Source organism: Grus americana, chromosome 5, assembly GCF_028858705.1.
Source record: "Grus americana isolate bGruAme1 chromosome 5, bGruAme1.mat, whole genome shotgun sequence".
In the NCBI taxonomy this organism is placed as follows: domain Eukaryota; kingdom Metazoa; phylum Chordata; class Aves; order Gruiformes; family Gruidae; genus Grus; species Grus americana.
Window position 1 is genome coordinate 21,253,991 of NC_072856.1, and position 27,194 is coordinate 21,281,184.

General features: G+C 37.0%; 1 protein-coding gene across 16 annotated transcripts in view; it reads left to right on the forward strand.

Moving 5' to 3' along the window:
- PPP6R3 (protein phosphatase 6 regulatory subunit 3) overlaps nucleotides 1–27,194 on the forward strand; it is a 66,307-nt gene that overhangs the window by 12,074 nt on the left and 27,039 nt on the right. For 6 of the 16 annotated variants that reach the window (XR_008577287.1, XM_054826772.1, XM_054826771.1 and 3 more), the window contains 14 exons: nucleotides 2,922–3,092; nucleotides 9,565–9,692; nucleotides 11,849–12,081; nucleotides 13,498–13,684; nucleotides 14,583–14,720; nucleotides 15,212–15,277; nucleotides 15,535–15,647; nucleotides 16,341–16,454; nucleotides 17,102–17,231; nucleotides 19,614–19,766; nucleotides 21,630–21,779; nucleotides 22,297–22,361; nucleotides 24,916–25,031; nucleotides 25,380–25,465. Coding sequence is in view for 15 of the 16 variants with exons in the window: in XM_054826772.1 (XP_054682747.1) it covers nucleotides 9,681–9,692; nucleotides 11,849–12,081; nucleotides 13,498–13,684; nucleotides 14,583–14,720; nucleotides 15,212–15,277; nucleotides 15,535–15,647; nucleotides 16,341–16,454; nucleotides 17,102–17,231; nucleotides 19,614–19,766; nucleotides 21,630–21,779; nucleotides 22,297–22,361; nucleotides 24,916–25,031; nucleotides 25,380–25,465 (1,563 nt within the window). In the remaining variant the exon portion in view is untranslated. Of the gene's footprint in view, nucleotides 1–2,921; nucleotides 3,093–3,755; nucleotides 3,901–9,564; nucleotides 9,693–11,848; nucleotides 12,082–13,497; nucleotides 13,685–14,582; nucleotides 14,721–15,211; nucleotides 15,278–15,534; nucleotides 15,648–16,340; nucleotides 16,455–17,101; nucleotides 17,232–19,613; nucleotides 19,767–21,629; nucleotides 21,780–22,296; nucleotides 22,362–24,915; nucleotides 25,032–25,379; nucleotides 25,466–27,194 lie in introns of those variants that run through there. The other 10 variants (XM_054826776.1, XM_054826775.1, XM_054826783.1 and 7 more) reach the window with 8 other exon arrangements.

Here is a 27,194-nt window from a genome sequence, read left to right on the forward strand (position 1 = left end):
TTTACCAGGATGCACAAATGTTGCATTGGTTTCTGTGAGCAAAGAAACCTGTTTAGAATGGATGAGTGGGAATGGTTTTAGAAATAGACATGTCTCAATCCATGCAGCATTAGTAAAATTTATTTAGTTCTGTTTATGGTAGCTGTTCACATAGTGGTTAAGTTCTCTAAAAAAGTATAAATAAAGTTCATCAGGTAATACTTTAGAACTTTACTATGCTATTGCTCTTCACATGAAGATGGATGCTACCCTGTATAGTTGTGTCTTGGTTTATTTTTCAGGTATATCAGATAAATGCGAGCATGCATATGTTCTAGTGGTGATGAGTTTTCATAGTTTTATGTTTGAATGTAATATATATATACGTAACAATACTTCCATTCTGCCTTTGCATGTTATCTTCAGGTTTAAATTTTTGTTACCTTCTATCACGGCCCCACTTCTCCCTGACAGAAGTTCCATGTTAATGTGGCTGAACTATTGCTGGATGTGAGCCATCCCTGGATATAGCAAAGCCAGATTTAAACAGACTTGAACCTCATCCAGTCAGTTGATTCTTCTTCTTACAATTTTAAGGAAAGATCTCCTGTGGGTTTTCCTTTTTTGCCTTTATCCATACTGCAGTCCATTCAATACCTAATCTGTGTTGCAGAGGGGAACAGTCTGAGCCAACAAACAATCTGTACCACTGAGTGGAAGTAATTCTTTAAACCAAACTCTCTACTCTTGTAGATTCAGAGGTGGACAGATTGACCAGAGCAGGCTTCTGATGGAACACCATTTCCAGGGTATGCTATAATACTTGCACTGCTAGTATCTTGTTAATTTGATTATGCTAGTGTTTTTATTTTCCCATATAATCCTACTGTGTTGAATTCAGAAGCTGACTGTTCTGGTGCTAAACAATGGTATTCAGACACTAATGTTTTCTTTTCAAACAGAAGGAGGAATTGAGAAATATCAGAAAGACATCCTTGTAAGGAAAGTAATAATAGTGGTTTTGATTTGGATAGTTTTACTGACAATTGAAATCTCTGTGAACAATATCTTAAGAATTTGTAAACTCTTCTGAAAGTGCATTAAGGTAAGCAGGCTTCTTATTTTGCTCCCACATGGCATAATCGAGGAAGTGATGTTCTCTCCCTTCTTGGAGCTCTACTTCTGAACATAGGTATGTATTTGAAATACAGAAATGATAACCAAGGAAGCTTTAGTAAAGCAGACTAAGTGCAGTAAACTCATTTACTTTTTCTGCTCTAGTTAGTCACTTGATTCACAAGGGATTGTTAAATCTACTTGACATGTAGACCTGAAAGTCTAAGGATTAAAAACACATGTGACCTTTGAAAGTATTATGGTCAATGTAATATATTGACCTTCAGTTCATATGTGTGTTGGTTACTAAAATAGCCTTAGAGAAAGTTGTGTTTAGTGTTGGTGTATGTTAAGGCTTGGAGTCTTCGTGTTGTGAATAAAATGCAAATGTGGTGGCTTTTGGTTCCAGAACTGTTGGAGACAACAAACAGCATGGTATTTCAAGCTGCAAAACTTACTAGCCCTAACAAAGCTAAGAAAAAAACCCAACTTTAATGAGTGATGGTTTAACTAGAGTGCAAGAATTTCTTTTAGTTCAGGAAGAATTTATTTGTGGTATATATCTTTAGGTTGACAGAGGCAATCTATTATGTCATCAAGAAACAGCTTTGAATACACAGCTTCTTATCTTTAACATAGAAGGTGTAAAGTTAAATCATTCTTTTTGGCAGAATTCTTGAAATGTTTTTGAGGTGCGTGGTTTATGTGGGTTTTTTTGGTGGTGTGTTTTTGTAGTTTGTTTTTTTTAGCTGAAGATATATTTGTGACAAACTGATAGTATTTGGCTGAAAAGCTCTGCGAGGTAGTCACTGACATGAGTAATGAATGTGCTACTACATTGGATACCCTTCTTAGTTGCCAGTACTTCTACTTCTTTTTCCATGAACAATATTACCCATGTTCCCAAAAGAAACAAAAGTCTTGTCTTACTTGAAACCTGCATTAAAACGCAAAATCAAAAAGCCCTCTGTAACTGCTGGAAAGGGAAGGTGACCTTTTGTATTAGAAATTCATCTTACGATTGCCAGAAACAGCTGCATCAGAAAGAAGCATTAATTGGTAGGATGCTTTTTCTTGATTATTTGGTATTGACCAAAGCACAGACAGGTAAGTCTCCCTCTGAAGCCAGTTATGGATATCTAATTAAGCTCTTTAATGTTACTTTGCTTTACATTGAAATAAGTAAACTGTCAAAAGCAGGGGTTGTCTTAATGATGAATACTGTCTTAAAACAGCTGTTTATTTTGTATGTGGACTGTATTGGTTTTTATTATAAATTGAAATTGGCTGAATTTGTTTATACAGACTTATGCTAAAATAACTGACCTTATTGCTTGCACATTTATTTCTGTGCAAGTTTGTGGATAAATCAGATGTTAATATAACAAGAGAATAGTTATGAGGATAGAAATGTCTGCTGAAAAAGACTCTAGTAATGGGTATTTCAGATCTTTTAGATGTTCCTTCATATGAAGTTGCTAATAGTTTATGGGGAAAAAAAATAGTCTGGATTCCTGTTAGATTCCACAGTCAAGTGCAGGTTATAAAGGCAGTTTTATTTCAATGAGGCAATGAAGTTTCTTTGTCTCCCAAAAGTAAGGGGGATCTTTAAAGCTGGTTTAAAAATAAACAAGTCTTTCAGATGACAAGATGCTTTTGAATTTATTCTCAGAGTATGCTGCGCTGAACTTATACTTCCCAGCAAGTTGTTTCCTTCAGTTCATATGTCTTATTCCCTGCAAAGCAATGCTTAGTATTCATGCAGCTGTTGAATAGAACCTGTTAACAATGTTAAATTATAAAATGTGTTTTTTTTGTCGTTGTAGGAAGAAATCTGCTTCATCTAATTCAATCCTAATTCAGTCCTGCTAATCTGCTAATACTGTAGATTGAAAGATTTTTTGCTGTTCCCAGGATACCCTGTAATGGGCAAGGAGCCTGAGAGAATACAAATCGTTCTGTTTTTTTAACTTTAAAAAAACTTTTGAGTTTAACAGGTAAGAAACTATTAAACTTCACCTACAGCAGTAGATATAGCTTCTGCATCTGTAAAGTCTTATCTTAAAATTTAAGCGGTTCCTGAATTCTTTAGGTTTTCATGTCCGTGATGTCCACTAAAGGCTTATTTACCCAATTTCTGTAGGTTCGCATTTACTACCTTGTAAGCTGCTCCTCCTTCTGTAGGTCAGACTTTGTGGCCATTCCTCCCTTTCCTTGCAGCTTTTTTCTGACTGCTTTCTAGCTGGCCATTTCAAACTTTGTGTTTTTACCTACCCTGCTGTTGCACTTCTTTCTCTGCCCTGCTTTGGTCTTACAATAAGAAACAAGGGTCATCTAGACACACTGTTGTGGTTATTCTATTTGTTTTACAGGGAACATGTTTTAAAGTGTTTTGGTTTTGTGCCAGGAGGTGTATCTGCTGTCCAGCCTCCAATTCTTTGGAAGAGTTTCAAAACAAATGTGTTAATTAAATGACATATATTAGGTATGAATGATGTTTAGCTCTATAGGTTATTATATTGAAGGATGGTAATACTGTCTTTGCAACTGAATTTTTGGCACAGCGCTGTATGCTTTGGTGTAAAATTGTCTTCTGGTTAGCTATGCATTGTTTACCTTTTTATAATATTATGGGACCATCTGCTTTTCTCAATACATAGATATCTTCATTTCCATTTTGAAGATAATTGGAAGAATTCAAAATATGAAGAATCTCAACTGAATTCTGAGGCTGATGAATGTTTTAAATATGTAAATGGTTGTTGAAGTGGAGTTACTAGAAAATGAGTCATCTTTTCTACTTGGGTAGGGGAGATCAATGTCTAATTTGTAGTTATTGCAAGTAACTAAGATCTATATTTATTAACACTTATTAACCTGTGGTTTGAGATAGTGTAGGAATTGACAAGGATACATTTGTTGCTATAAAATTGCTCTTGTAACTTCATGGCAAACTGTAGATTTCGCTGATTTTTGTACTTTTGCTGGACAGTTATGACCTTGAATTTTGAGGGTTTGGTGTCTTTGAGTAAACATTAACAAATTTGGACTTATGTACTTCAGCATGTCAAAGTAATGGGGGCATTCAGTCATAATAGGTGTATGTGTGTCTACGCACATGATGGATATATATTATTTGTATAGTATGTAAAAATACATATTTATAGTTCTGATTTAGATAGAAGTGCAGCTAGTGTGCATAAATAAGGGAGGCTAGTGTAATAAATAAGGGTGAAAGTGACTTCACTTCTATCTTGATTCTTAACTGTGCTGCAGCCATAGCAGGCTCCTTCTTCCCTTGTCTGATAGGAGAGTGAAAGTCCGTACTTATAGACAATTTGCCTTCTGAGGAGGAGGAGGTGGCAGCAGCTGTTAGAGGGTGTTATGAAAATTACTGTGTCTTCATACAGTTTTCTGATGTGTTTCTCTCCCAGTCAAGAAAGGACTATCACATGGTATCTTTTGCTTGCTTTTCACTCAAGAGTACGTAGTTACCCTTTGAAAGTATAGTAGTTAGCTGCGGAGCATATGTACTGTAAATGAGTATAATGGCTGGAAGGAATTGTATCTGTAGTACAAGCTTATATTGTACAGTAGTTGATGAACACACTGAAGTGTTTCTCTTCTATTCTGAAACATCGTTTGGTTAAGTAGGAATTCTTGATGGTATTTGGAAGATGGTGCAGTGTTTTGTTTTTGGTAAAGTGAAACTTTACCTGCAAACATTGAAATGTTGCTAGCTTAATGTTCCCACACAATTCCTGAATCTTACAACTTGATGGTAAGGTCTTACTAAGATGATTATAGAATCATAGCTTGGTTTGGGTTGGAAGGGACCTTTAGAGGTCATCTTGCCCACCCTCCCTGCAATGAAGAGGGGGACGTGTTCAGCTAGAACAGGTTGCTCAGAGCCCTGTCCAACCTGCCCTTGAATGTGTCTAGGGATGGGGTGTCTACCACCTCTCTGGGCAACCTGTTCCAGTGTTTCACCACCCTCACAGTAAATAATTTGTTCCTTATATATAATCTGAATCTGCTCTCTTTTTGTTTAAAACCATTACCCCTTGTCCTATTGCTGCAGGCCCTACTAGTCAGTCCCCATCTCTCTTGTAAGCCCCTTTATGTATTGAAAGGCTGCAGTAAGGTCTCCCTGGAGACTTCTTTTCTCCAGGCTGTGAACAACCCTGACTCTGTCAGCCTTTCCTCATAGGAGAGGTGGTCCAGCCCTCTGATCATTTTCATGGCCCTCCTCTGGACCTGCTCCAACAGGCCCATGTCTTGTACTGGGAGCCTCAGAGCTGAACACAGTACCCCAGGTGGGGTCTCATGAGAGTGGAGTAGAGTGGGAGAATCACCTCCCTCAACCTGCTGGTCCACGCATCTTTTGATGCAGCCCAGGATATGATTGGCTTTCTGGGCTGCAAGCGCGTGTTGTCAGCTCATGTCCAGCTTCTCATCCACCAGTACCCCCAAGTTGTACTTTGCAGCACTTCTCTCAATCCCTTCATCCCTCAGCCTGTATTGATACTGGGGATTGCCCCGATCTAGGTGTGGGACCTTGCACTTGGCCTTGTTGAACCTCGTGAGGTTCACATGGGCCCATTTCTTGAGTTTGTCCAGGTTCCTCTGAATGACATCCCATCCTTCAGATGTGTCAACTGCACCACTCAGCTTGGTGTCATCTGCAAATTTGCTGAGGGTGTGCCTGATCCCACTATATCATTGATGAAGATATTAAACAGTGTTGGTCCCGATACAGACCCCTGAGGGACACCACTTGTCACTGATCTCCATCCAGACATTGACCTGTTGACCTCTGTTCTGGATGCGACCATCCAGCTAATTCCTTATCCACTGAACAGTCCATCCATCAAATCCATGTCTCAAATTAGAAAGAAGGATGTTGTGGGGGGACTGTGTCAAAGGCCTTACAGAAGTCTGGATAGATGACATTTGTAGCTCTTTCCTCGTTCGCTGATGTAGTCACTCCATCATAGAAGGCCACTAGGCTTGTCAGGCAAGACTTGCCCTTGGTGAAGCCGTGCTGGCTGTCACAAGGCACATGGAGGACAGAGAGGTGATTTAGTGCAGCTTCAAGGAGGATTTGTTCCGTGATCTTCCCAGACACAGAGGTGAGGCTGATAGGTACCTCGTCCTGCAGGGGGGAAAGGGAGGCACAGCCAGCTTGCGTAAGGTCTCCCAGCACTCCATAAAAGAATTGTTGATAGATTTTTTGTTTCCTTTTCAGAATCTTTTCTAGATTGCTGTGTTCTTTTGGAAATGGGAGGACTAGGGCTGTGCACTGTATTTGAAAAATGGGTGCAATATGTTTTGAATTGTTGAGGTAAAGGTGTTTGATTTTTGTGTTCTATTTCATTCCTTTTAATTTCAAACCATCTATTGGCTCCCTCCTCAACAAAGTTTCTTTGAAACTTCACTAGCTTATGATAATAAGTCTAATTGTTAGTGTAAGTATTAGAGTATTTCTCAAAAATTACTTTCCACTGGGGCTCGCATTCATGGCCTGAACAGGCTGTTCTGACACTGAAGAGACTTCTACATCTTGCTTTGTGTTCATATGAGACTTTTATGTCAAATTGTTCCTACATTTTGTTTAAGAAATGTAGAAACTGTACCATGAAAACTCTCCTGTATTACTGGTTTTTTATTTGTGATTACTGGATGTAATGTAGTTAAATCTAGGCACTTGGAACAGTAACATATCTTTCTAGCTAATAACACAACGAACCTCACTGCTTTAATTGAAACAAAATATGTTTTCAAATAGGTTATTGGGTAAGTACAATCTCTGTTGTATTATTTGAAGTATTTAGAAATAAAACTAAGGAATAGTTAAGAGCAGAGTTTTTATGCTACTTAAAAACCATACTATTTTAATGGGATAGAAGATAAAGAATTCCGTAATTTTTCCCCTGAACTCTCAATGCAGAAGCAGCTATGTAAGTATGTTGCTGTATATGAGAGATTCTTTCTTGCATTCATTGAGTGGAAAAATTGGGGAATTCAGTTATGGCCTAACTATATTGCTGTAAGTTGCATTATGGAAAAGAAAAGATCTGGTTTGGTCCAGATCTTCAAGTTGGAATGCAGGTGTCTTTTTAATATTATTTTGTTCAAATTGCACTGCATTCCAGACTAATTGCATAAGTGTTTATTTGTTCCATTTAATAGGTCTTGGGATATTTAATGTTTTGAGGAATTGTGCCCCAGCCCACAAAGGACAGGCAGTTGTAGACAGCAGGTTTACAATGGGAGATGCTCTGGCTGAGTGAAATAGGCAGTTTAAAAAGTAGCCACTAGAGTGTCTTCTCTGTCAATTTGGGTGACTGGTAATTCTGTTTAGCTCTAAAATTTTTTCAGATATGCAGTCATACTTTGTTGTTTTGAACAGATGGTCCCTTTCCAGTGTCAAAATAAGCACTTTATAAATGCTGGTATGGTGTCTAATTCTCTTTTAATGATAAAAACGTAAGAATTATCTTCATCATTACTTTGTCCTTCCCCAAACCTACCTACCTACCTATTTGGTTTTTAGAAGGCAATGGATTGTTTGCATTGGAAATGCTTTTATCACTAAGAAATATAAAACCTTCTTGAAAGCCTGTGGTGGCACCAAGGACTCCTTTGTGGTTGCTCTCCTGCATCCAACAACTAAGTTGTCTTTTTTGCTAGTTGCTACACAGGAGTTGTAAAAACTTGTTTTGCTGAAGCAGGCTACATAATTTAGGATGTGTTTCAATCATGGAAAAGTTTGTTGGTGCAAAAGTAACCGATTCTGTTTTTTCATCTGTGTACTTCTCAGACTTTCATGTATTAGAGTCTTCAGCTTGATGCTGATACACTTTTTTTTTAAAAAAAAGTTTCTCTTTCTTGAAAAATGAAACTAGGTATTGCTGTAAAATCTGCGAACTTCCTACTGGAAGCTCTGTATATATGCTTTTAACATCAATTTGTCAGGTAAAAAGCCTTCAGCTGGCTAGCTGAGGTCCTTTTTAGTTTTCATTCTGCACTGGTCTAGATACCCATGTCTACTTGTAGCTGTCAGTATTCAGCTGGTAGAAATATGAGGAACCAAGTTGCTTGCAAAGTACGTTTCTCATATTTGTTTTATCTAAGTATGATGCTTAAAAGTTTAACTTAAATGAGCAGCTTGCTTTAATAATTTTCTTATTTACTAAAGGGACTTTTGGATACTTTAAACTAACAGTTCTGTTTGGTAGAAGGTTCAATATAGGAGAGACTGTCCAAAATTAAACTACGTGCTTGCCTGTCTACAATTCATATCTTTGTTCTGTAGCTTGAAAACAGGTATGTCTGTATTCAGGAACGGTTTGACAGCTATGTCAGTTGGAAGCTGCAGAGAACCTTACTGATACAGTTGTTACCAACCTTTTTGGAGATGCCAGTTAAGCATTTGGCCTCTAGAAAGAACCACAGACTAGTTACTGTTAAACAAAATACACACTGTGTGGTTTTCTTCAGCTGTAGTAGGCAGAAGACTTCCATTTTTTTCTGATCTGAAAGGGTTGCTTTTAAGCTTCCCTTTTAGCAAGCAAGTCAAGTGAGAATTTGAGTTACCTGTATCTCAGAGCAGTTGACAGTGTTTCTTCATTTTGGTGAACTGCTTACTTTCTTTCAGGCTTAATTCAGGTGTTTACTATATGGAATGTTATTTCAGCATTCATTCAGAGAAGAATCTGTTAACAATATTAACTAAGAAAACAAAACAGTATTTTTCTGAATGCTAGGTGTTCCTTAGGATCTTGAATTGTTAGAACTTGTACATCAGCAAGTTGATGTAAACTTTCAGAAGTACTGTTTACATGAATTAAAAGTCTGTTAGTCTTGCTTGCTGGGAACTTTCAGAGATTATGAAAAGCTAACTCAAGTCACAAAAGACAGCCAAACATCTGCAGCAGCTTTACCATCTTTAACACAGTTTTTCTTTCCACATCTGAGAGTTTTTAGTATTATCCTGGATTATTTTGCTGCTTGTAGTATCTAATCTTTAGCATGTCTCATATTTGGCAGTCTTCTGCATCTTGCATTGAATCCAAATGTCATTTTTCTGCTCATATTGGCAATGGACTTGAACATTGGGAGTAACATAACCCAATTGACTTGTGAGTTTATTGCAAATTTGCAGATAGTAAAATTTTGGGAGGAGTACTCCTGATTTGTGGACATAAGGCCTAATTCTGGCTCTGTTAATGGGACTGAAATTTGAAAAAGCATGAAGATAACTCAGACTTTCAGAATTGGTAGGTTTTGGGAGGGAGGGTAGAACAATGGGAAAAATAACAATAACATTTTGTTTTGAGAACTTCCATTCAGAACTATGGTAGGCTGATTCTAGATTATCGCCAGTGATAAATGGCTAAGAAAATTCAGGGTTCTGGACTTCCTCTTTGGCACATTTTATGTTGTTTATTTTTCCTTATTTCAAAGGACCTGGGCTCCTGTTGAAAAGTGATGGAATAATCTCTGGCCGGCACCTGACATGTTGAGGGAGCACCCCCTAAAAGAGCTTGCCTGGGAGACAGTTTGTGAAATAACGCAGTAACATGTTTGCAGTAGTATGCCTCTTTTTTTGTTGTTGCTGTTTTCCATTGTTGCATTTCTCTTGAATGAGTAACTGAGAAATACATTGAAGCTACTGAAATGAGCTTTAATCACTGCAGTGAGGGATTTACATCTGGAATTAGCATTGATAGTGGTTACTTGCAAAGATGCTACTTTCACTAATTGGGGTAAGGGGAGGTATTTGATCTACTTTCTAGAGCCTTAAAAAATATCCTGTGACTTTAATAATTCACTAATTTCATTTGCTTACAGTAAGTCTGTGTAGCATGACAAGCTAGTGTTTTTAATAAATTTTTATAATTTGATTTAAGCTAATTTGTGAGATCAGGTGTTTTGAACCCTGCTTCTAAGTTTACTACTAGAGAAGTTTTTTCTGTTTTTTAACTGTTTAATCCTTGCATGGGATCTCAGATGATTATAAGTACCGATACTGCAATTGAAATTATCTGTACCTTTTCCTGATTAATTTTTGTCTCCCATATCTTTAAACAAAAGCCATATAATCTTATAAGCATACATAACTGCCCCTAACTTCTGACAAAAGGCTAAGCAAAGTAAGGTCGTATTACATGATCAGTGTGAAATGGTTAAAGCAACCATAAAAACCCTAAAAGCAATTAAAACTTCTCCATAGTGAATATACTAGACTTTTCAGTATTTAGGCCAAATACTGCAAGTCTTGCTAATGAAGACTCATAAGGGTTTTGCTGGATCCTTGGACTTGTATCTGTGTTCTAAACTGCTCAAGTACTAAATTTGACACTTCACTGTTCTGAGTAGCCATAGTGTGCATGCTGAATCCATTTTAACTAAGAAATAAATGCTTAAAGCTGTCTACCTCTTAGTTTGCATAAGAATTAGATATTTCTATTTTAGTTTTCGTAGATTTTTGAGTGTGTTACAAAAGCATAGTTTGCTTGTCTTTAAGCTTGCTACTGCATGCAACGTGCAGCTTACAGAAGTGTTGTTGCTAAAATAGTATTGTTCACCTACATTCTCTGCAGTAACTACATGTCCTTGCAGCTGATGATGTTGCTAATGCACAGCAGTAATTAACGTATTGAATTAATCCTTCACGCTTGGAAGGCAGTTACTAAAGGAGCAAAAGGAGTGTTTCTTTCCTTATTTAAATGAGTACTGTTCAAAACTGCTGCTTCCAATTGTAAGGAAGGAAAAGTTTCTCTTACTGTCTTGGAGTATCGAGTATCTCTTTCAATCCACTTAAATTCTGCATTCGCATAAGACCAACTGACACTGTGTCAGAGGTTAAATGTCATGTAAAAACTCTTTTGAAGAGGGGGGAATGGAGTGAATGTTATATCAAGCTTAATGAGAGGTGAACATAGGAGTTTATTGGATCTACTGTAGACTGAAATATTCTCTTCTGATAGCACAGCTATCTCAGTAGCAACTGCTTGCAAGGTGTCCTAGACCAACAGAATTAATATGCAGGTGCCAAAGCATTTTATAAGGAAAAGTTAAGTAGCTCATCCTTATACATTTCTGTTATGGCCTTTTACAATGTTTCAGTAGTTGGAGCCACTGCCCTTCATGTGTTTGTGTAAGATATTTTATTGTCCCTTGTTCTTCCTCCTGTGTCAAGTTTGTGGAAGGAGGTACAGTGAGAGAGTAGGTCCAGCACTTTGATGTGTGCTGCCTGCAAGTTAAAATTATTATAATTTCTTCACCTTTATAGGTGTTTTCTTCAATGGTAGGGGTGGTACTGTAGTGCATTTTCGCAGTGCCCGTTTTATCTTCTCCCAGCTCTATTAATTGCTGAGCAAGTTGTTCTGAATCTGAGACTTGGTGCGAACAAAGGTTGGGAAGAGCAAATTCAATAAATTGACAAAGTTATTCTTTTCTCTTTAATACAGCTTAGCATGTTCCTTTCATGTAAGTAAAACCCTGGAGCTGCCTAACTTTATCTATGGAAGTTAGAGTATTGCCTATTGCTAAAGGTACAAAAATTACTATGGAGTATTCAGTTATCTTTAATCAAGCCTAATTTTGTAGCTTTTGATTGTCAGCATCTACTGTTGTCTGTGCATGTAGGCACAGAAGCTGTGAAATACTATTATGAAGTGTTACTACAAGTACTGCTTAAATAGATTTGTAAACTTAATGTTTTGTGTATATTCTTCTTATCCAGACCAGCATGTTTTGGAAATTTGATCTCCATTCGTCATCCCACATAGATACACTTCTAGAGAGAGAAGATGTAACACTGAAGGAGCTGATGGATGAAGAGGATGTTCTGCAAGAGTGCAAGGCTCAGAATCGCAAACTTATAGAGTTTCTGCTGAAGTCAGAATGTTTGGAAGACTTAGTTTCATTTATTATTGAAGAGCCACCTCAAGACATGGATGAAAAAATTCGATATAAGTAGGAAACCTTTTGGGGATGGGGGAGACTTGGGAAGGTGGAAAGAGGAGTAACTTCAACTAGTTTCATAGTGTGTTTTCAACCCCTGTGTGCTAGTGTGTAGTACAATACTGGTATCTTTAGAGTAAGTTTTTTTCCAAGGGGCTTTTTAGCACATTTAAAAATCATTCTAATATTTGCATATTTTTCAAATGGAAGCCTCTTATCCACAAATGCTTCCAAACCCAATTGCTGTCCAAAGGAGGCTTACAAAAAAAAAAAAAATCAGAACTCATGTGAAGAATCTTGTAGTTGTGATTATTAAGAAAATAGTTGGATGAAAAACCCTGTTTGGGAGTATAGTTAAATGCTTAGCTTTATTATGGATGATTGGTAAGATGTTTGGACAGTGCTTATTAGAAGGTCTGTAGCACTCATTGGAAGAATGTACTTAAGGTCTAATTGCTGGTGTTTTCCTTTGCAGAGCTAAACTGTAAGAGTTTGGGTATGGTCATGACTTCAGCTAGTTTGCTGAGAAAGTTCAAACTCAAAAGTCAGCCTAGCAATTTGTATAAAGCACTTCTACCATTTTAGGCCTCTCTTAGAATTGTCTGTGCAGAAAGCTGCTTTTCTCTTTATGTAAAAAATAAGCTACGCTTTTAGTTGCTGCGCTTCACCATTTCTGGTAAACCATTTCAGGTGTTTCTAGTAGAGTTTGAAACTGAAGCATCTTTCACTTAGAAACCTTAAGTGCTGATGCTGTCAAAATTATCTTTAGTGTGAATGGGTGATAGTACTGTCAAATGCAGGAAATTACTGGTCTTGATGGCCTCTTAGTTTAATTACCCAGTGTTCTGAACTGTACTTTTGACTCTGTCATGAAGCAATACTGGCTAGTTTTGCAGGCTATGTCAGACTTTGACTAGTTAACTGAGTTTCTACATAATTGCAATATATAAAAATCCTGAAGCTATTTCTTTTGACCTTTTCAATATAATGCCTGTTACATTAGAAGGGGGCGAACACACTGCTCCCTCCCCAGTATCAGTCCAATACTATCAGTCTGCTTAACCTCTTGGTAACTGACTTTTTTCCCTTCAAAAAAGTGGCTTCTGAAATGAGAGATCAGTACTTGAACAGATGATTTTAACAATAGATCTTAAAGTAAAAGCTTGTCCTTTCCTTTTCCCACTTCCCTAGTGTTGTCCTATTGCTACTGAAGAGCAATGTAGTCCATTTCTTAAATGAAAGACCGGAGCTTGTAGGCTGAATGTGTGGTTATGTTAATTTTCATTAATTTTCTGCTTTAGTGCAGACCAACCCTGCTTGAAAACTTGGTCAGAAGCCTTACCAGGTTCTGAGTTCAGAGCTGGAAGTATGACAGCTTTGAAGTATGAGTGGTGGATAATGTGTTTTGTTTTTTTCCTTTTCCCCCAGATATCCAAACATATCGTGTGAGCTACTTACATCAGATGTCTCACAGATCAATGATAGGCTGGGAGAAGAAGAATCCTTACTTATGAAACTGTACAGTTTCCTCTTAAACGAATCTCCTTTAAACCCTTTACTGGCCAGTTTCTTCAGCAAGGTGCTAAGTATTCTTATAAGCAGAAAACCAGAACAGGTAAATATATATACACAAGCTCTTCAATTTAACAAGTCCTCTAATAAAGTTGTAGTACTCAGCAGGCTGCTTTAAGACTACACACTTGAGGGATAACAATGGAGTCAAAGAGCATTCAACTTCCATACTAGCCGAAGACATGTTTATGTGTTTTTTTTTTTTTCTGGTATGCACATGATTTAAAAAGTCTGGATGAGTAAGATTTGATTCGGATTTGCCTGAGCTATTTGTGCAATCATTGTGTGAGTGTTTACCTTTTGGCTTAGCTCAGTATTTTATATGGTGATACTTGCATTAATAGCTGTTAGAGGTGAAGGTAAGTGAATTGAGTCAGTGGGAGTGGGTCCATTTTGGTGTGCAAAATTGTTATAGAGCAAGGTGAGAGACATTTGGAGTCCTTGTTCAGAAATGTTGTTGCACTCTGTGTTCGTGGGCCAATAGTGTAAACAGCTGCAATGACTGCCCCTTGTACCTGAGCAAATTTAAGTTTGTTACTCTGTTCTGTATGTTTAATTTAGCAAGCTCTGTGTTTATTTGTATTATGTTAAGGTTTTGCTGTGTTGAGCGTTGCTCACTAAGCAGGGGTGAGAGTAATTCATACCATAAAGGAGAGGTGACTGTACATTGGATTATAAGTAGTTTATGGTCAGCAAGTTGGGCTTGAGTGGAGGTCCAAGACACACTGCATATAGTATGGATCTGTCCTGTGCCACTTTTGGTACTCTAGTAATGTGTATTATTTTGTCTTGCCTTGTACTGCAAGCTTTAAGTGGCAAAAGCGTTTTAAGTTCTCGTTTATTTTCTCCATTTGGTAGGAGAGAAGCTAAAACTGGTTGGTGTAATTTACCATGTAAAACACAGATAAGCAAATGTAAGCTTACTTCTTTTTAATTTCTAGATTGTTGATTTTTTAAAGAGGAAGCATGATTTTGTAGACCTCATTATTAAGCACATAGGGACCTCTGCTATCATGGACTTGTTGCTCCGGCTATTGACTTGCATAGAACCTCCACAGCCCCGACAAGAAGTGTTAAACGTAAGTAAAATGTTTCAAAGGATTTTTGTCTGACATGTGTGAACTGTAAGATGGCTTATCTTCTGCTGGTTTTACTAAGTTTATTTCTTAAACGTGCTGAAATCAGATGTGTGGGTTTTTTGCTTGGACCTGCCGATACTTTCTCAGTGGAGCCACAGCACTCGTGAGCGACTGGTCTCTTCCCCTGATCTTTAGATATCTAACTTAGAAATGCCAGATGCAGTTTTAAAAATGGACCTTACTGAACACTTATTTTTTTGGCATCGAGAATGTTTGTTTAAAAATTACACCTAAAGGCTTTCTTTTTTTACAGTTGCTCAGAAACACTAATTTTACTTTTTTCCTTTTTTTCTGAAGTATAGTTAGTCCTTGTTTAGAAATACAGTAGGACTCATGGCAATTGTCAAATGATTTCTTTTAATTTCATTAATTTTAATTCATTTAATGCATTCACTTGGATAACATTCTTACACCCACAAACACTTTTACAGTGGCTAAATGAAGAGAAAATTATCCAGCGGCTCGTGGAAATTGTACATCCGTCTCAAGATGAAGATGTAAGTATTGGTCTGACACTCTTCTGAGTCTGTTCAGCAAGTTGCTGTACTGTATAGTGTTAAACTTTTAGTTTTACTGTTCTCTGCTTGCTTTTTTCAGTAAGCTGATTTCAGTATTTAAGTGTGGTTAATTGAGGGAGAGTGTATGGTTTCTCTCCCCTCTTCTCCCCCTTGAAATTTTCACCTTTTTTAATTGAAGAATTACAGTCCAGCATGTTGTTGTTCTTATAGTGAAAAGCTATGTTTTTATGTTCCAGAGGCATTCAAATGCATCACAGTCACTCTGTGAAATTATTCGTTTAAGCAGAGACCAGATGTTACAAGTACAGAACAGTTCAGAACCAGATCCACTGCTTGCAAGTCTAGAGAAGTAAGTTTGCTGAATTTCTGATTTTATTTGCAGTTCATTAAAAAACATAGTTTTTAACTTTTGACCTTGAAAACCTTTAGAAATGGCAAGCTGTGCTTTTTGGGTGAATTTTCTTGGCTACCCATCATCTTTGTAATTTAAAATAACTCAGCAAGTAAGCAGAGCCCATCTGGATGACGGCTTGGCAGGGGCGGGGAGGGGAGAGGGTTGTCTCGTTAAAATATTTCCTGTGCTGCCAAAGTTAGTGGGATCAGACGTGTGGAGGTTAACTTGATACTGTGCAGAGTACACATGGGAGGCTTTGGCTTTGATCTGTTACTTGGTTTAAGTTAATCTAAGCGTGTGTTTCTGCCAGAGAGGATTCTCCTGTATTCCTGTCTTCCTTTTGCTGGTTATAGGTTTAGGTTTGTGTGGCTGTTAGGGGAAGCTGATTGAGGGTTTTGATCTGACTGAAAACTTCCTTTTTGTAGTGTTGTCAGATAAAAAACCTAGATCAATGAAAGAGACAGGAGAATATGACTGGGGCAGTGAGGATCAGAGTGATTGTTGTAGTGGTACCTGCTAGCTTGAAATAGCTACTGTTTTCTTGGTATTATCCCCATATTAATTTTACATGGGCAAATAGTAGCTACTTCTGTTAACAGCTATGTCCTGAAGTAGTGCTATATCTGATGCTAATGCTTTTCATTTCAGACAAGAAATCATAGAGCAGCTGCTGTCTAATATCTTTCATAAAGAAAAAAATGAATCTGCAATAGTCAGTGCAATCCAAATACTATTGACCTTACTTGAGACAAGGCGACAGACGTAAGTGTTGTTATTTCACTAAAATTATGCCTGTATAATTTAACTAATCTACTGTTCAGCAATAGCAAGTGTCTTCCATGAACCATTTTTGTGGTCTCTTGTAGCTGAAGAAGTAAAAGAGCAAACCAAGTGACTGCGGTTGGCATTACTTTCACCAAATGACTGGTCTTCCTGCATTTTTTTCTGGAAGCTAGTTTAAGTGCCACTTGACAGATCAGACTAGTTACATTTCATGGATTTGTTTCTGGATACAAGGAATAGAGTAAATAAGTAGTGCCATGAGTGGGTATTGACTTTTTTTAAAAAGTCATTTGGAATTTTATTACAACTTCACTTTGAGAAACCACTGAACAGATCTCTGGTACATCAACTTATGTTGTTCAGGATAGATGAGTTGAGCTGTAATATTTATCTCAAAACCATACTGGAGATTTCAAGTACAATAAACCTAAAAATACTAGGCCTAGTGTTTGGAAAAATCTTGTTCAGCCATTACTGCACAATCTGTATTTGTAAAGTTATGTTTTTACTTGCCTTTACTTTCTTTTCACATGCCTTCAGAACTGTGACACTCTCAAAATCATAACTTAAATATGTTTTACAACTAGTTTTGATATTAATTAGCAGATTTTGCTTGTGTGTTTTAGATTCGAAGGCCATATAGAGATCTGTCCTCCAGGCATGAGCAATTCAACATATTCGATCAACAAAAGTGTTTTAGAAGCCATAAAAGCACGACTTTCATCCTTCCATGAACTCTTACTTGAGCCTCCTAAAGTAGGTGAAGCCTTGTGTTACCAAATTAATTGAAACAAGACTGTCACTGTGTGACCGTGTTTTAGACAGGTTATAATAACAAACAAAACCCAGTCTGACAACTTCTGGGCAAGTGCCCAGGCTCTGTCCTAGGCTGTTGTGAACTTTGCTGTTCATTATTGTTGTTCCTGAGCCCATGTGTTTTTGCTAATTGATATGCTTTTCCAGCTTAAATTTTGTTTAATTGGCAGAATAGTCTTGAAGCAATTGCTTCTTTCTGAAAGCCATGAAAAGAGATTTGTTATATATTCTCAAGGTGGGTCCTGTTTTCTGCTTGAATATCCTATCTGGATAAGAAACATGGACTATATACTTCAGTTGTTTGTAACTTTGGCATGACCCACTTGAGGCCTGCACGGTTCCTCCAGACTTGCGCAGGACCCAAGTATACCAGTTCCACAGCATGCGCCCTGCACTCTAGGCATGTTAAATTCTTTGGGCTTTTTAACTTACTTAAGCAACTTATCTTTTGCATCAGCCTGACGTAGATAAATACAAGATGTATAAATAGAGGTTTACCTATGATTCATTCATATATATTTCCACTCAAATTTTCACTGGCAGAATTTCAGCTGGAGCACTGCATCCTGAATTGGGCGCCACAGTCCATAAGAGAGAAGGATGTGTGGGCCAAAGTGAAAATAAAGACCAGAGGTGTATAAAATACCAGCTTGGGGGAACGGAGGGGGGCAAGCAAGGTAGTGTTAAAGTTTATTTTAGTCTGGAGAAGATGAGACCTCAAGATTTCCAAATGCAGAAAAGGTAGCAAAATGAAGAGAAACTGTTCATTGTAACAACATGGCTAGATACAGGTCTATATTACAGTAAAAGCAGGGTGTCCTGGGTTCAGCTAGGATAGAGTTAATTTTCACCAGAAGCTGGGATGGGACACAGCCAGGGCAGGTGATCCAAACTAGCCAAAGGGATATTCCATACCATAAGATATCATAAAAGGAGGCTAGCTGGGGAGGGACATCACGGCTCCAGGATGTGGTGTGGCTCAGGGATGGTCTGACTTCCGGACGGGTCTGAGCATGAGGTCTGAGTTGTACAGTTGTTGGGTGAGAAACTGCATTGTGTATCACCCCTTTTGTATATTTTGTTACCAGTAATGATGTTGTTTTCCTCTCCCTTTGCTTTCCCAGTAAACTGTCCTTGTCCCAACCCATGAGTTTTACCTTTGTCTTCCCATTCTCCTCCCTGTCCCGGCAGGGTAGGGGGGCAGGGGGAGGAGATGTGAGGCAGGGAGGGGGGGGGAGTAGGGAGGGGAGGGAGGCGAGCAGCTGCCGGCTGGAACTAAACCATGACAGAGGGTCACATAAAATACTCAAGTGTCTTTATGTTGGTTGGACATACTTAGCGTTTGAATAAGTCATCTAGTGAAGTTATTGAATATGTTGCTCATTTTGAGCACTAGTTAAATGAGCATCCTTAGGTTTTTCCCTTACATAAGGAAATGACTAAATGAACTAGCAGGATGTCAGTCATTTTTCTGATGTGAGGGTGGCATTGGTCAGGCAAAAATGACATCCAGTGTTACAGAAGGCAGTAGTGGTCTCCTTGTCAAAATGTGTTTGTGCCTTAAGATAGGAAGATGTTTTCATTATGAATTCCCCTGCTCGTTGCATATTTGCTGCTAGATTTTTAGCTCTTAGAGTAGCTAATACCAGATTTTTCCTATTGGCTGGCACTTATGTGCCAGCAGTTACGTGACAATAGTTCTGGTTTGTTAACCAGCTAAAATTTCAATGTAAGAACCATCAAGCTTATGATTTGTTACACTAGATCTATTAGTGTATGGGAAGAGATTCTTGCTGTGTTGGAAGTAACTCCTTCAAAGTCTACAGATGGAGCTTGTTTCATGTATATCATTAGAATAAGACACTAGAGAAGCTTGTTGCTTAATGAAATTGTTTTCAAGTATATGAAGTTAGAATTGTTGAGGCATTATAATATATTTAGAGACTGTTTACCTAGCTGTTTTGTGTATATTGTAGCAATGTAGACTATAGCTGTACATGTGTGAACCTGTGAGAAGCATTTCCTAAGAAGTATCTCTTAATTCCTTTCAAGGTTGGGTAGAATGCATCTACTTTGACATCCTCTCTGTAGTTAACAATCCATTTTTACAATGTCATTGGTTTCATGTGGCTATTTTTAGTGCTTCCTGTCTATGGAGTTAAATTAAACTGTAGCATTCAGAACTAAAAATGTTTTTTTTTTTTGCAGTGTGACTTGTTCAAGGACTGATAGTATATATTTTTAAGCACTACTCTGTCACTGTGATGATGACATGGTTTCTTAAAGATATTTTGATGGGTTTTATGTATGTACCTTTTTCAGAAAAGTGTCATGAAGACAACCTGGGGTGTATTGGATCCACCTGTGGGAAACACACGTTTAAATGTGATTAGATTAATATCTAGCCTTTTACAGACAAATACAAGCAGTGTGAATCAGGAGCTTATAGAGCTTAACAGCATAGGAGTAATACTGGTAAGAACTTTGTTACCCTCTTTATAGATTGCCATTAAGATCTTGTTTGATTTTTCTGTCACTGCAGATAATTTGTAGTATATTTTCCAGCCTAACTTTTCAGCCTGTTTGTGTTGTGGCTTCTATTGGACCATTTAAGAAATATTGGATTTCACTGTTAAATTCATCTGTCTGAAGTCAGCATTTTTCTCTGATAACTTGAATGGTTCTTATTCTCTACACCTTCATAAATATATGAAGTTGTTTTCTTAGGCTTATTTTTTCATCTGTATGTTCTCAAGTTTTCAGCCACGTTTGAGGCCTCCCTGTTGTTTTCATTCTTAAGTTCTTCCCTCAAAATCCCTTTTCCTCTCTTAATAATACGTGGCATGCCTAATGGTATCCCAGCACTGTTCTATAAAGGGACAGTTATTCTTGCTAGCTTGTGTGCCTTTTTTGTATTTAGGTTGACAAAAATAATTCAAATGTAGGTATCAGTTAAAAAATAACAAAACATGCTAGGATTTATACTACAGTTTCTGAATACAATATGTAAACTTCTAAGCAGGCAGTTGCAAACTTGAGGTGTAAATATTTTCTCTGCCCCACATTGTTTTAGTCCAAAATTGCTTTTTCCTTCAACTAATTAATACAGCTATGGTTGTAATGTCTTCATCTCCAATTTCCCTGCACAACTTAGGTTTGCAGACAGGTGCTAACTTTTACACAAATAGCTAACTTCACCATAACTGAAGCTTTACCTAGATGTGTTGTCTAAGGGAATGTACATGATATGAATGCTTCAATGTACTTATAAGTAGATTGTTTTGTAAACTAAATTCAGTGAGGTTTGAACATGCTTTTCTGTTGCAGGTTTTGCATAAGGGAAAAAAGTAATTATAGCCATATAAACTTCTTGGTGCTTCATGCTGTTTGCTGAAACAGCACATGCTTTACTGTGCAGACTTGGCTGTTAGGAAAAGTAATCGTCTAGTTCCAGTAGCATATCTTTATGGGAGGATATCAGTAGGTTAGGAAGACTGAAGGGAAATCGGAGATCTTTAGCTGTATTTTGAATGCGACTTAAATTGTTTAATACTATTTTGATCACTGCATGTATTTCCATAACTAATTTAATTTTAGCAGTGACAGCAATCATTTAAGTTTTGCAATAAGCAGTAGTGTAAAATAACTGGACATAAAGCTTGGAAAAAAATATTTCCTATATGTAAGAGGAAAAATGTGGAGAACCAGGAACGTGATTAAATGAACACTGGTTATTGTATCCCAGCCTCAGTATTTGTCCATGTCTTGTGTATGATGCTTATTAATCTTAACCTGCATCTACACTATCTGAGGTAGCTTTCTGTAATAGAAGAATAAAATTAATAGATGACAGCTTCAAAACAGGTAGATAAGATTTTGTAAGGAATGTCACTGTAGTGAGGAGCACATTAGAAACAGTACTGTAGATGCTATAAGGTTAAGTGAACTCAAATCTGTCAAGGGCTACTAAGGTCAGAAATAATACTTCTGACTCTGGGATTCTCTGGGCTGTAGCTAGCAAAAAGAATGTAAGTGAGGAAGTGTCATTCCTCCCTGTCTTTATTCTCTGAAAGTGCGTTACTGGTTACCCCAGGATAAATCCAGTTTACAGTTGAGTTTTTGTACTGATCCAGTATGATAGTCCTTGTGTTCAGATAATAGCAAGCACAAGAATTAACTTTTTTGTAGGTCACAAATTTTCTTTTGCATAATGCTACTTATTGTATTGAAACTTGAAATATTTGCTCCAGTGTAGTCATTCATGTGACTTGCTGAGGTGAGACTATTGGTTATGTTTAATGCAAGGGTTGTGTAAACTTGATTGAATTTGTTTTTCAGGACATGTTCTTTAAGTATACATGGAATAACTTTTTACATACTCAAGTAGAAATCTGCATTGCATTGATTCTTGCAAGTCCTCTTGAAAGCACAGAAAATGGCACAATTACAGATCAGGATTCCACTGGGGACAATCTCTTACTGAAACATGTAAGTTGTGGGGTTTTTTTGGAATCTCTTGAGTTTTCCTGTCTCTAGGCTATTGTAGCAGTTATTCTTACATAAAATATACCCCAATTTTACTTTATGTATAGAATGAATAGGAATATTTTTCTCTTTTTTTTTTAATGTCAGTTCAGGGTGTTAAACCTGGAAGTGCCATAGAGTAGATTTTTGCTGCCCCAAAAATGAGCATGTGTGCAGAGCTGCAAGTATTTCTTTACCTTGAAGGAGAAGTTCCTCTTATTTTTAAGAATTAAAATGTCTGTTTCAGTAACTTTATGCTACTACAACTCAGTAGCTATAAAGAGAAGTAGAATTAATGTAGATTTAGCTTTTGGGTTTCCGGTTGGGATCTGACTGCTGCTTCTGAACTTTAAACCCTTTAATGAAAGTATCTTGAACCTGAAATTAGTTGTCTTGTAAGACTTTATTTGTTAAAATCAACTCTCAAATGCATACTAGTGTTCCACTTTCTGCTACTAAGCATATTTTGCTTTTCTGATAGCTCTTCCTTAAGTGCCAATTAATAGAACGAATACTTGAAGCATGGGAGATGAATGAGAAGAAACAGTGAGTAACTAGTTTTCTCATTCCCTGCAATTGTCTACATAAGACTTGAATTGTGAAATGAATGTATGACCAATTCATAACTGATCTTGCCAGTTCTAAAAACACTCGTGTGTTAATATTTGGATTAAAGCTTTCTCATATACTACTTTTTGGTAACATTCTAATGTTTTTTCCCATGACAATTTGAGAATACAATAGCTTGTCATTCTTGCCATGTATAAGATATTACTATAATCTTTAAAGTCTACCATCTTCAATTACAGAAACATACCATAAGTTTTGAGAGGACAGGAAATACTTTTCTCCAGTAAGCAATAGAAAATTATTTATAAACACACCAAAGCATATTACATATTGGGGAGCAACAGACTCCTATGTAGTAAAAGCCAAGTCCTCAGCAATGGAATACCTTCTAAAAGTATGTGTTTGAAAGGATGGAAGTTTCAAGTAGCTAAAATTTGTCTGAAACTGTGTTCATAGCAGGAGGAGAGACTCTCAGTCTTCACCTGAAGTGATAAAACAGCTCTCTGTGAAGGCTCATAAGTTTGGCTCATTAGATACTGAACAGTAAATACTAGCTCTAACTTGTCAAAATACTGAATTAGCTGACTGGGATAGTGTTGCTGGTCTGCTGGTGTATTATTTGAGACAATTCTACTCCCCAAAATACTCCTCTTCCTATTTGATGTAAATCAGGTATTAAATGTATGGCTAATGTAACTGACCTGAAAATAAGGATGTTAAAGTGAAGACAATGGTACAAAGAAAAGGGCATGTGACTTAATTTGAGAAAACATGCTCTTCCAAATGTCTTCCATTTTATATCTTATTCTCCTGAGGTTATAGAGAACTGCCAACTTTATCAGCAGTTAGGCCCTCATAGGAGAAAGGTATGGAAAGTTGTTTCCCTAGATTCAACCTAAAACAATTAGGTGGTTGGATAAGAATGTTCTTGATCCAGTGCTTACCATATAGATGAATTAAATATTTAGCCTCATGTTCACAAATACTAATGCAGAAAATACTGTTGTAAACCTCAGATTGTGCTTCTATCTGGAAAGAATTTATTTTTATTTGTGAGAAATGAGCAGACTGTTGTAATTCACCCCTTTATCCAATTTTGTACAGGTATGACTCCAAATATAAAAGATAAGTCTTTGAGATAATCTAAAGGTGTATTTAGCTTAGCTGCTTCAAGAAATGGATAATTTTTTTGAAATGCTTTTTATATTCTGTCACTTATTTTGAACAGTTGTAGAAGCTTGAGGGTGACTGCTTTCTGCTGGTAAAAATCTGACATAGTAAAAAGCTGTTTGATTCACCAAGGTTAATAAGCATTTGCTAACAGAAGATACAATTGTATTCTAGACTTTTTGGCTAGGTAATGACAAGTCAGTCAACTTTGTCAAATACAAGTGCTCTTTATGGCATATCCTGTATTAGAAATGATAACCTTTGCCATCATCATGTGTTGCTTATTTTGAATGTATTTGTTAACTAACTAGTCAAGGAAGTAAGACAAATCTCTCTCAAGTTGTTCCTGTAAACAATGTGATACTGTTTCATTCATGACATCTTGCATTAACATAGCATAATTTCAGTTACCTCACGTTAATGATGGTGGTAAATTATGTAATGTGATTTGTGCTTGCATAACATAAGCTACTTCCTGAACTGTTGTCACTTTACAGAGGTTTGAGTCAAGTTCATAGGTTTGTCTAGCCAATCGGGTGGGTCTGTCTCTTTTTTTCTCTTCTTTCATTTAAAAAGCACAAAACCTTAAAAAGCAGACACAGCAAATGTCTGGTTAGCTTGCAGCTAAATGCTAGAAATTCAGTCCGAGTCAGAACTTTAGCTCTTTGGTCAGATCGTAGCTACTAAAAGCACTACTGTAAAAACTTGTAATTCCTGTTTCTACAAAGCAGTTATATCACATAAAAAGTACTGGAACCGCCTTGTAATTGTACTTTTAGTATGCATGTAAATGTCGTTCCTGAACTTTAGAAAAGCAATGATCCTAACTTCAGTTGGTCATACCCTTCCAGCTCTGTATGCTAAATATAGCGCTGAGAAACTCTGCAATACTAGAGCACACTTAGGATTTAAGAATTTTTTCTCTTTTGATCATGGACTCAAAGCTCTGAGAGAATGTTTGGTGTACTGGGGTTTTGAAAAATACTCTCAGCAACAGAAATTTCCTAAAAAATGTGGATCTGTTGTTAATTTCATCTTTATCTTGATAATGCTGTATACTTTTCTTTCAACACAAATGTGAAAGCAGAAATAATATGTTCAGATACTCTGCACTTCCTTCTTGGTAGTTTACATGCTTGTTAAGGCTTCTAAACTGGATTAGTGCAGTCAAACCTGTTTGTGTCTTAAATTCTTGAGTATTTTTGTGAACATTGGGTTTTAGGATGCAACTCTTATGCTTAAGAACCCCTATGCAATTGGTCTTGTGTAACTTCTTGACTCTGGTAGAGTGTTTTATAACAAAATACAGTAGCACAGGTGCTCTGAGTGTGGGCATTTGAATTGCTTTTGTCTCTTGCAGGGCTGAAGGGGGAAGACGTCATGGCTATATGGGTCATCTGACAAGGATAGCAAACTGTATTGTGCATAGTACAGATAAGGGGCCAAACAGCACACTAGTCCAACAGCTTATTAAAGGTAATGTTAATGGTCTTAAGTTTGTCTTCATGGCTTTCATTATCAAATTTTGAGGAAATGAATCAAAAGGTAGCTATTGGATAAAAGAAGAAAAATATTTATTATTTCTAGTGCATTCAATTTAAGTTTTTAGGTTTTTTCCAAACCGTATCAAAGCTCCCTGAAATGTGAAGAGATTCTGACCTGCTTAATTTTGACTTGTTTCTAGATGGAGTAATCCTTATAGATTTAGGAGATTGTATATGTTCTGTAATGTATTTCTGGTGGAGCAGGACAGAACAATTAAAAATTAAGTGATGCTCTATTGTCAATAGTATCAAATTGGGCTTTTTTTGTTTCCTATGCTAGAGCTTCCAGAGGAGGTCAGAGAAAGATGGGAGACATTTTGCACAAGCTCTTTAGGAGAAACTAACAAAAGGAATACAGTGGACCTGGTAAGTAGTGATGGGTAAAGTATCAAAATTGCTGCTGTTTACTTGGGCCCCAGTTTCTTTTTGTCAGCAGCACAACCAATCTTCCTAACTACCATGTATTTGTGTCAACAAGTACATCTAGTTGCTGAGCTATGGAACTGATAATTCTTTAGTTTACTTTTCAACTAAAGCCATATCATAATATTTTGTATGGGAATCTTGCAGTAGCTTGGTTTGTATAGCTCATCCCAGACAATCACCAGGAAGGAGGACTTCTTTACAGCTTCAAGTTAGTGTCCTTGAAGCTCCTGTCTGAAGAATACAAACTAAAACTGCAGGAGCTGGTGTTAATTGCTTTATCTACGGTATGTAAATGAGCCTATGTAAGTTTTAATAGGAAAATGCTACCTACATCCCACTGCATGTGTTGCTGACCTTGCTTAAGTCAAGTAACTTTGCATACTTTTGTTGTGCACCCGTCTTATTTCTTCTGCACACAGCAGTAGTGATTACACTTTTAGGAAAAAAGGTAAACTTAAGTAGAAGTATGAAGAGGTTTTGTGTAACCATGTTAAACATACAGTTAAGAGTAAACACGTGGAGACTTTAAACAGAGGCTGTTTTCAATGTTAACAGACCATTTAATGAATTTTAATATATGTGACTTTTCCAGGAATGTGTGCTTTGCATGTGGCTTCATTAACTTGTGCTGTTGCTATATTAATTGGGCTATAAGACTAATAGACTGTTAAATTTGCTATTTCGACATGATGTAGCTACTGGAACATAATGCTAACATGATGTGTGTGGCAATAGAAGCAACAGGAGGAAATTCATTTGAAACTGTGCAACTTGTGGACAGGACCAAATGATGTACAGATGGTATTTTTTCCATGAGTCTGTGAATGCATAGTAGTTCACAGTGTTCCTAGAATGATGATATCTTCCTCTTGTTAGAAACTACTACTTGCTCAAGGCCAAGAGAAGAGTCATCTAAAGAGGCAGAATTTTAAGCTGATTTGTAATTAATAACATTGTAATTAGCTCTTAAAATATATAATAATTTACTTGGACGCACTTGATGTAACAACAGTAAAACCTCACTTAAAATATCTCCAAGCTCCATAATATTCAGTCAAGTAGAAATACGAAGCATTAAAACAAATTCTTGTATCTAAAATGCCATCTGGAAAATACTGTGTGTTTGAATTTCTAAAATGGACTTTGTTTCTGCTTGCATGATCAATTTTCATGTGCATTGGATTAGCATTTCGCTCACAGATAAGCAGTCATGAACAGTACAATGTGGTGTAGGAGATACTAAAAGACAGAACTCAGCTTGTTGTTTTACTGAGTGAAGTTTAAGTTACGGTTATTGTATGGGTGCATCCTGAAAGCACAGGACTTCTTCCCCAGTAATTTCTTCCCAGTCATACTGTTCCCTAATATCCATGCTTTTGATCTGTGCTTTGGTATTTGTAGATCTGTCCTCTCCATCTATAAACCTGGACAATTTGGTATAAATGTTTGAGCCTTTCTGTAATTTGATGAAAGCATCCTGGGTTACACCAACAGTTTATCAGAACTAACGTTTATACCTGAAAAATTATATACCTAATTTAAAGCGCAGATTTTCAGTGTCCCCAGAGCAAGATTTTAAGTATACTTTTCTTAATTTTCTATGGATAAGCCTTATATTTATTGCTGGGTAGATGAGTAGAGTTATTTACTTGGTTCAAGGTTTTTCTGT